Source organism: Echinops telfairi, unplaced genomic scaffold, assembly GCF_000313985.2.
Source record: "Echinops telfairi isolate 266 unplaced genomic scaffold, ASM31398v2 ScPeMD7_70;HRSCAF=299, whole genome shotgun sequence".
NCBI classification, from domain to species: domain Eukaryota; kingdom Metazoa; phylum Chordata; class Mammalia; order Afrosoricida; family Tenrecidae; genus Echinops; species Echinops telfairi.
In genome coordinates, this window is record NW_022103968.1 from 395,254 (window position 1) to 405,233 (window position 9,980).

The 9,980-nt window shown below is 58.1% G+C and overlaps 1 protein-coding gene across 1 annotated transcript; it reads right to left on the reverse strand.

Annotated features, from left to right (window-relative positions):
• Window positions 1–6,610: 6,610 nt before the first annotated feature.
• Window positions 6,611–9,956, reverse strand: ZNF511 (zinc finger protein 511). The gene is made up of 6 exons (XM_013004298.2): window positions 9,804–9,956; window positions 9,619–9,692; window positions 9,056–9,257; window positions 8,837–8,961; window positions 7,369–7,548; window positions 6,611–6,906 (listed from the first exon to the last, which is right to left on the reverse strand). The coding sequence occupies exons 1-6, from the start codon at window positions 9,954–9,956 to the stop codon at window positions 6,828–6,830; spliced, it is 813 nt and encodes a 270-aa protein (XP_012859752.1). The 3' UTR covers window positions 6,611–6,827.
• Between the last annotated feature and the right edge of the window lie 24 nt (window positions 9,957–9,980).

Here is a 9,980-nt window from a genome sequence, read left to right on the forward strand (position 1 = left end):
TAAGACAGCTTGAAAGCTTGTTCATAGATCTAATACGTTTGTGTTATAATGACTTCATGTATTCTTTAATACTTAACTTACTCTTACATCTGGAAAACTAAATCTCTCTAGACTGTTGAAGGCACGTTACAAACACAGCAAACCTAATGAGTTAATCTCCCTTAGATTTCCTCAACAGTCTTCATAGATGACCACACCTCATCCTCCCACACTCCCTGAACACCAGGCAGGGCCAATCTTCAGCTATTGGACAAAACTCCCAAGAGCAGTTATCTGGGACTCAGGAGGCTGATGGGGTGGGTCACTGGGTCCCAGGTACATTTCAAGGGTGGCACTGTCAAGATTCAATATCATCCTGGACCAAGGAAGGTGAGGGCTGGGTGGACGCCGCTGGGTGGAGAGTGAAGCCCTTGGAGCTGTGGTGAGGGCTGGATGAAGGGCTAGGGCTGGTCTTTGCAGGTTCCTCTTTTCAGACCCCAGGTCTATTGCCCCTTTGGGGCCCCCAGGGTGGCCTTTCCCCTGTCAGGCTGGTCATTCAAGCTGTGCATCCCATGGGAACACCGGGCTGTGCGGCTTCAATGAGACTCCCTGGAAAGGGCTGCAGTGCCCTGCTAGGAGCCTCACTGGAGCCGGGGTGAAGGGCTTGTCCCCGCCAGGCCTCCTGCCCATCCTTGGGACTGCTCAGTGGGGCAAGGCAGAATACGGAGAGCTGAGTGCTGCTCATGGGAGATCTGGGTGCAGGCATCATGGCCCTGGGCTGGGTGCTGCCACTCCCCCACTTCCCTGTCTGCTGCACAGCTTACTGCAGAGCCCTAAGGAAGGAGGCGTTCCCTGCTGCCCAGCTTGTGTGCGGTTTCCAAGTGCGGCTTATGAAAGGGCTGTAGTGCCCTTCTCCTTCTTTGCTCTGAGGGTGCTAGCTCACAGTCTCCACCCTTCCTCTCAGCCTGTGCTGTCCGAGGTGACCTCTGTGGTTTGACCTCACCCAGGGTGAGAGGATGGTTACAGAGAGGCAAGTGCCCAGGAGATGGGCCCTGGGGTTGGCCCAGCAGGTGTTGCCTGGCAGTGCTGCATGTGGCCAGTCTTTGTAACTTCACGGAGGGGCTGGCAGACAGGCTGCCAGAGTACATTCAGTTCAGAGGCCCATGCGAGGCGAGGTGGGAGCTGTTGCACTGTGGGCTGGCAGGGGAAGGCAGTGGTGGGTAGAGGTCTCTCTTCAAAGCAGACACATTCACCTGTGGACCTCCAACCCAGTCTCCAGAAGCCCCAGTGGCTGAGCAAGTGTCATGGGGGTGGGGGTGGGGAGGAGTGGTGCCAGGTCCAGTTTCAGGCTACATGCCTACAGGCCTCCGGTCCTGGACAACTGGAGCAGGGCGGAGTCAGGTAAATTTTCAGCTCACAGAGCATATCACAGCATGATCAAGGAGGGACCAAGTGGGCAACTGAGGCCAGAGAGGTAAAGACATCAGCCCAGGCCACACAGCATCAGAACTGGAACACCCCCTTCCTGTGCCCCCTCCCAAGTCTCCCTGTAGCTGCACAGCTCAGTCTGCAAAGCAGCCCGGCTTGTCCCAGCTCGATGGTCCCAGACTCACCCCCACCCTTGTTTTGTACTGTGTTCATTGTGATTCAGGTGAAGGTTCTCAGAGCCAACCATGAGCTTGACATTCCACAGGTTATGGCAGGCGTCCGCAAACTACGGGCCACATCCGGCCCGCCGGGTGTTTTTGCCCCATTTGTTTTTTTTACTTCAGTATAAGGTATGTGCAGTGGGCATAGGAATTTGCTCAGTGTTTTTTCAAACTATAGTCCAGCCCTCCAACAGGTCTGAGGGGCAGTGAACTGGCCCCATGTTTAAAAAGTTTGAGAACCCCTGGGTTACAGCATTTTCGTCCAGCTCATCCACTGCTGCCCCCTTGTGCCTTCACTTGTCCTACTTCCGCCCAGGTGCCCCTGCTTCCAGCCCTCCTTTCTGATCCCCGTCCTGTGTAAATGCTGCTCTTTGGACCTCAAATCTGGCCCAACACGGGGCCAGATCTGAAGTGTGACCAAGGGCCACATAGTCTTGGGGGTCCTACCTGTCTTTGTCAGACCAATAAGGCTGGTCTCTTTCATGACTTTCTTTCTGCTCCACGTTATTCTCCCCCTTGCTCTCCAAGCCCTTCTAATGGAATCCCTTTCAGAGCAGTTGGTGGTTGGAACCAGGCATCATCTAGTTCCTCTGGTCTCAGGGTTGTGGGACTAATGTTTGTGTGGTCCATTAAGCCCCTTCAACTAACTGCTTCCATGTCTGGGTGGTGGTGTCTGTGCCAGATGGTCCCACCCCAGGCCTGTCTGCCACCTCCCCAGGTGTCCCCTGGCAGGGTGGGGGCAGCTATCCAAGGATAACTGAACCAGGGAGCCCCATGCAAAGCTCCACTGAGCCCTCTGGGGATGCCAGGGCCCTGCCACTCAAGCTGTGTGAAGGCAGCCCCCAAACAGAAGTAGCCACCACCCAAGGTGGGGGGCAGGGAGGGAACCACAGAGAGCAGTTGGCCCGGGGCGTCTGCCTGGGGGCTGGTGTTCAGAGGGGTGCAAGGAGGCAGGCTTTTCCTTGAGTTTCCGACCCTCTCTGGGGTGACTGTGTGGTGTGGAGACCTGCAGTAAGCCCTTCTGCCTGCAAGTGCCTGCCTGCCGCTGTCTAACAGGGCGCCTGTCTCCCTTTCTCCACCACAGTGGCTGGAGGGGTTAGCTCTCAGCCAGCAGGGGCCTTTACCCAGTCCAGAGCCTCACAGGGGCTGCTCAGGCAGAAAGGGGTCCTGTGGGGGAGGTCCTGTGCTGCCTGGAGCCACGGAGGTGGCTCTGGAGCCACCAGCATATCCCTCACAGTCCTCCAGACCTCAGACTGATCCCTGCTTCCACTTCAGGGTCACAGGTATTGATTTAAACATTTTTGAAACATCTTTTTAAAAAAAGAAAAAGATTTCTGTTTGAGCTTCAACTATACAGACCTAGGACTGACACAGGTCATTCTCTGAGACCTGGAGGCTGGCAGGCACTGGGATGAGTAGACACACAGGTTGGCTAAGGGCAGAAGGAGGCTGAGGGAACACCGGGCAGGCACCACTGGGGGCAAAGCTCATCAGGGAAAGTTTGGGAGGGACCCTGACTTCGATGCCCAGGCCTGGGGGACTCCCCCACTTGAACTACCTGATATCCTGCCCTACCCTCCTCCACATGAGACCCCACACAGCTCCCTAGAAGTGATCGACAGGTGAGGTGCATGGAAAACCCACGTTTGAATTCATGAAGAAACTGCAAGACTTTTCCAAAGTTGCATAAAAGACAGGCTCACAATTTCTTCATGAATTCAAATGGTTTTCCATAGTCAACCCAGAAATCTTGTTCCTAGATATTTATCCAACTGATTCGAAAACACATGTCCGCCTGTAAGCCTGTACACAGGATATATATTGTAGCATTATTCATATGGCCCAAGCTGGAAGCAGCCAAAACTGCTTTCAAAAAATAAATGGACAAACTGATACTACATACCTCCAGGCCGTGTCCAGTCCAGTCAGACTCATAGCAACCCTGTAGGACAGCGAAGCTGTGGCCAGAGAGCTGGCCTTGAGTCACCCACTGGGGAAGGCTCAGGCCCGGCCCACTGCCCTTCAGTGTCGACTACTGCAGAAGGCTGCGCGAGGAAGAGGTCTGGAGCCCTGGAGGGGAGGGCTGCAGGGCTTGGGAAGATGGGGCTGTGCGTTGGGTGCCGGGGCCTGGTTCCCGCTGGCCATCAGCTCGTGCCCTCCATGTGTCTCTAGCTGCTCCAGCCTATGGGACTCTTAACTTCAGCAAGTAGCCCCTCCACGCCGGCAGCCCGCTGAAAAGGACACCAGCATGCTGGGACCTGTAGGTGACCCTGCTGGGCTTGAGCTCTGGCGGCCCGTGCCAACAGGGACCTCCTGCCAGCCAGGGCAGCTCACAGCACATGTTCTCCAGGTTTCTTGGATCCGGTCCTGTCTGCTCCTGCCCAGGAGCCCAATGCCCTGCCAGTCCCTGCAACTGCCCCTTTATGCTCTCCGGGGCCTCCTCCCTGCACCTGGCCTCCGGCAGGACCTGAGGGGGTCCTCTGCCCAGTTCTTGCCATGGCCCCTGCACAGTTCCACCCTGGAGTCTCTCAAAGGGGCAGTCTCTTGGCCTCTTTTGGCCACGGGTCTGGGGAGAAACTCCCGGGCCCACAGCACCTGTGCAGCCCCCAGTCATTGCCTGCATGCATTGTTTCTCTTATCTCAGAGGTTTGTGGGGGGTCTCATCGCCTTGGGGGTCACCAAATGGCACTTGCAGGTAACCAGGAGTGCCCTGCTCGGCTCTGAGCGAGTGCCTCCGGGAGCACAGGCACTGCCTACTGCAAACTTCACCGCAGGCAGCTGCTGGCTCTGGAGTGCCAGTTCCACCAGAGGCAGTACTCGTCCGCTGCGAGTGCTTGGCAGCCTGCACCTCACCAAGACTCAGGCCAAGCTCTGGATCCAGAGCCACCACACCTAGGCTAAGCACCCACAGGCTAACCTGCACACTTAAGCTGTCCGTCATGCCTCCCCCGCCCTTCGCTCTAGGTGCCCATCAACAAGGTTCTCTGGCCACCCTGCAGACACTGACTCAGTTCTTGGCCTTGCCCGTCACCTCCATTGGCCTGCACTACCTGTCCTAGGGCCCTGGGTCAGCGCATGGCCCCGAGAGGTGTGGACCTGATGTCTGCCAGGCCCAGGAGCAGGGTGGTGGGATGTTGGCCACCCCCCCACCAGACACACACACACACACACCAGAGGACGGACAACCATCGCATGCAGGGGCGTAAGTTACAGTCACAGGCCGGCAGGCCTCTCCAGGTGGTTATTCTTTTTTTGTGTGTGGTTAGTTATTCTTGTCCATCTTCTTAGAACTGGCTCCCAAAGCTCTTTGTGGGCAACCTGCAGAATCTTTTCAAGAGAATGCTCTCAGCAAACGGCACTGGCAGGTACCATGCAGTCTGTGCAACGTCAATACGGCCGACAAAAGTACTTACAGGCTTGCTGTGGACCTGTGCCCACCTCTAACTCCAGCTGCCCGCAGGGAGAAGTCCCTCCTTCGTTCAATAACTAGAACCGCCTGGAAAGGCTCGCACCAGTTGGCTGGAAAGAAGTTGACTAAGACTCACTTTGCTGAAGGCTGCTACCGCGGGCTGGACAGAATGCTTAGGCTTATCTTAAGTGGGCTGATTTTTTGGTTTTGCTTATCAGTTACGTTTCTAATAGAAGAGGCCCAAGGCCCAACATGCTGCCAGCACAGGAACGCAGGGATGGGGAGGTGGGACAGGGGTGCTGCTGTGCCTCCTACGGGCCAGAATGGGGACTGGGGAGGCAGTGGGTTACCCTGTGCACCTGGGGGTGGTGCGGGGGAGGGAGTGCCTCCCATCCAGTATGACACCACTGCCAAGGTGGGCAGTGGGGTGGGCTGCAGGAGGACACGTGCTGCATCCTTGGAGGGTCATGGGGGCAAGTTCACTCACTCATGGTTTTGGGTAGGGGTCCTGCTGGACCACTGAGGTGCCCCTGGTTTCTGTTAGGCTGCTGGTGTCCACTGCATGGGCCCAGCTTGCACTATGGCGGGCGTGGGGGGTGGGGGGGAGGGGCACTCTCATGAAGGACGGCTGCAAACGGCCCCACCCACCAACCTGCCTCCACAGCTTCTCTTTTCCTTTTAAAGATTGCTTGCCACGCACCTCCCACCCCAGGACACTTGTGTGATCATGGGAAACACCATGCCTATGAGGAAAGACTCGAATGTGTGTGCAGTGCGCGATGATGTCTGCTGAGATTGAGCTGAGGACGACTCTGTGGCTTATAGTTCACTGGGGCATGACCATCTTAATAATACCTGCAGAGCAGGTAGGGTGCTCTGAGGACTAAGGTGCGCCTGCCCCAAGCTATGGTTTTCAGTTGCGTGCGCATGACAACGTTCTCTGGGTCCCAGCTTTTCCACGCCATCCAGGTGGGTGTGATCCACCACTGCGACAGTCAGCCGGATCGTAGCTGAAAGCAGAGAATGCCAGAAAGACAGAGCAACTTGCACAGGGATGTCTGTCTAACTGCAGCTGGCTGCTGGTGGGTTTCACAGCCTACACCGTCAAAGACCAAACACTGGTGTGCAGCTCTGCCGGCCGCCTGGGGAACAAGCAGCTCCTGTGAGACCCAGGTCAGAATTCTGTGGTGTTGAGCCACGCTTTGCATTCCAGGTTGTGCCTGCCTGCTGCCCTTCCCTGGGCCCTGTTGTCACCTGTCACCTCCCTATATCAGGCCTCAGTATCCCTCCCCAGGGCGCCCTCTGGCTGAACCCAGCCCTCTGTAGATGCCCCTGCAGTGCCTTGCTCTCCCCTCCCCATAGCAGCCACCAGGTGAGGCCACACGTGTCCACGTGAACTGGCACCTAACACACACAAGCATTAGCTGAGGAGTGGGCTGGAGGGCAGACCAAGGGACTCCCTCAATTTCACTGCTAACTCACTCGCCTACCTTCACGAAGCCTTCAGACTCAGCGCTGACACCCACACCCTCCAGGGCCCTCCCACTGAACCCCAGAAACCACGACCAGAAACTCGTCACGGAAAGGATTTCTTCTGCATGACCAAACTCACAATCCTCGCAGTACCCGCTGCCGAGGGCTGGTGTCCACCTTCTTCCCGGGCAGTGGTCAGCCTCACTGCACACTGAAAGCTCAATTGTCAAGGGGCAGAGACGCTGAGGGCAGCCCTGGGAGGCGCTGTCCCTGCTGGCACCTGGTCTGGAGTCTCAGGTCCTGCCCCGTTGGGGCCCTCAGTGGTGCTTGCCTCTCTTCTTGATGCTTCTAAAGCCCCTGGATGCACCTTGCCCGAAGCAGATGGTGGCTGGCACTCTGTAAGGGAAAGCATGCAGGTCGCTGATGGCAGAGCCCTCCCGGCGGAGGAACAGCAGGACCCTCCCGCTGCCTCATTACACCCTCCACTCACCGTGGGGGCCTGGCCCCAAGGACTGCCCTCTAGGGCACAGGCTGCCTTCGTCCTCTGCCCACCAAACCTTCAGGACTGGCTCACAGGCCAGATGAAAGGACAGGCAGTAAGGGTGTCCCACCACATGGACACCCTGGTGGCTTTTCCATAGAATAAACATCTCCCCAGGGCTGGAATTGAAACCCATTTGAGGAAAGCCAGGCCCCAAGGTTCTACCATAAATGGTGACAGCTAGGTTCTCTTGCCTGCAGCGTGGGTGCCCAGGAGGCCCAGTGGTCTGCCCTGCGCATTAGAAATGGAGCACCCCAGAGCTAGAAGCCAGGGTTAAGCACCCAGGGCTCACAAGTAGCTCGGAAAAGGACACTCACCTGTGGCTGTAGGCCCGCCGCCCAGGCAGCCCTGGCGGGGTGCAGCTTTCCTCCTCTGGCGCTGGGGGTGGCGTCACGTGTCCAGTGGAGCAGACCTCCATGGCATCCCCTTCCAGCTGCTGGCTGTGCTCCCCCAGGGCTTCGGCCGACATGGGTGCCAAGACCTCTGGTGTGCTGGGGCTACAGAGTGGGGAGCTGTGAGCAGCGAGCCCCACAAGCCATCTCCTGGAACTGACTTGTGGGTACAGGGGTGGGAGGTGAACTCTCTTGCTAAGCTGTTTTCTCCCTGTCGTGGTACAGTCTGAGTTGACAGTGCACGTGACCAAAGCACGGCACTGGAGGATGGCTGACTCGGATTGCAGGATCTGCCCCAGAGGAAGAACACCAGCATGCTGGCTGTAGGTAAGGGGTGGCCCTGTCTCACGAGCACCAGATGTGCCCTCAGGAGGGGCAATCCCCAGGGGACCTCTTGCTCAATAAAGCAAAGGGTGAGTCAGAGGAAAAGAGGAAGACCCTCTGGGGGAGACAGACATAGTGGGTTCAATCTAACCACAGTAAGGTAGTGCGGGGCTTTTGCACACAGGTTTGTAAACGGGGTCACACTGACTCGTAACTGACTTGATGGCACCTGAGGATGACAGTGATGACCTGACGGTGAACTTCCAGGCTCTTGGGACAAACCATGAGCACGAGCATGTAAGACACAGGTATGCGATATAAGCCGCATTTAACAGATCTAAGCAAACAAATTACTTCGTCATCTAAAATACCCGCCCAGGGTACCAACTGTGTCTTGGGGACCACGCGGTGCCACGACCAGGAACAAAGACTGAGAACTGGGGCTGGCCCTCAGCAGCCCACACACAGAACCATCAAGCCTCACTCCCTGGGCCTCATGACGATGCCATGCTGAGAAGCCAGGTGACCGAGGTCTGCCTGACAGAAGCAGGGGAACGTCCCACATCCCAGGAGAGGTTCCTACAACTTCAGGTGGTGGGTGTCACTGTGACTAGGCTGTGCAGGATGCCCTTAAAACTGGTCTGGCCATAAATGGCTATGCTGTGGGGGCTGTGAACACACCACAGGTGAGCTGAGAAACCATGGAGCCCAACTTGAGGACCTGCACCCAGCCTCCCTGAGGCCCCTGTGGACAAGGAGAGCTGGGGCTCCTAAAAGACTCAGGGACCCAAGGCTGACCTAGTGGGCAGAACAAGTCAGACCCAACGCAGACCGGGTGTCAGAGGCTGCCCTGCCTGCCCTCTGCTCAGCAGGGGCCACACAAAAAGTAAGCCCCTATTGGTTTTGTCTCCTGTGGACAAGACCCCAGTTTTCAGAGTGGTTTCTGCAGGGGGACCCTGGACAGAAGGTGGAATGCCTGCTCCAGTAACTCTGTCACAGCAAAGACAGATGAGTCGCATGCTGGCGGGGCCACCTGCAGTGAGAGGGGTGGTGTGGGCACAGCACATACCCTTTACTCTTCTTGGGCTTATCGAACCGGAAATCCACAGGATACAGGTGACACGCCACCATGTGGTCCTTCCTGTCTCGGCTGGTCCGGAACTTCTCCTTGCAGCCTCCCACCAAGCACTGGTACTGGAAGGGACAAAACCACCACCTTCCTACGCAGTGCCACTCTGTCATTGGGACCCCCAGCCCCCAAGATGGAGGGTCCCTGACAGCTGCTCACCATGTCCTGCCGCTCAGCCAGGGTCAGGAAGAGCGTGTCATGCCACTCAAGCAGGTGACTGTCCAGCAGGTGGCTGGAGGGGAAAGCTCGCTTGCAGACGGAGCAGACGTTGGCATGCTGGGTGTGGTAATGGTGCTCGTAGGCCTCCAGGACATGGAAGACCTGCTGGCAGCCAGCCACCTGGCACGGGAACTCGGACACCCTGGGCGGAGCAACACGGCAGCTGAGGCTGCCCGCCCACTCTCCCTTTTCAGCCTTCTCTGCCCTAAGCTTTCAGAAATAGCAGGAGCTGGGGACGCCTGACCCGCAGGCGCTGGTGGGGGCGGGATGTCGGGGCACACAGCCTGGTTACAGGTTAAGGGGGACAGAGTGCCCGGGCTGCTCCACGAAGGGGTGTAGTGGCCGCCCACTAGCGGCAGCTAGCGGTTAGTCCGGCCAGTGGCCCTCCCCGGCGGGCCCGTGGAGGGCGGGGCTTTTCGTAGACAAGACACAGGGGGCGGGGCCGCGTCGGGGGTAAATGAGGAGGAGGGTAGAGACGGCTCTGCGGCGGGGGACTTGCTCACCTGGGCCTCTCAGGCGCCTCAGCCACCTGTGTGAGCACATCCTGTAGGTAAAGGTGGCGCTGCACGTCCCCATCCTGGAGATGATACGTGATGTGGAAGGGGCCTGGTGCGGCCGACCCCACCCCTCCAGGCAGGCCCCGCCCCATAGGCACCTCCCCTGCCTCCTCAAATCACTGGCGGCGCACCTCGAAGAACTCGTGCTCCCGCGGGAAGCGGACCCGGCGCGCCGCGAATCGAAAGGGCGCCTTCCCCGCCGCGGGGTCCCGCTCCACGGGCAGCGGCTCGGCCGCCCCGGGGCCCTCGGCCAGGCGGGCGCGAATGGCTGGCGGCAGCTGCATCATCCCGCGGCCGGCCGGCCGGCC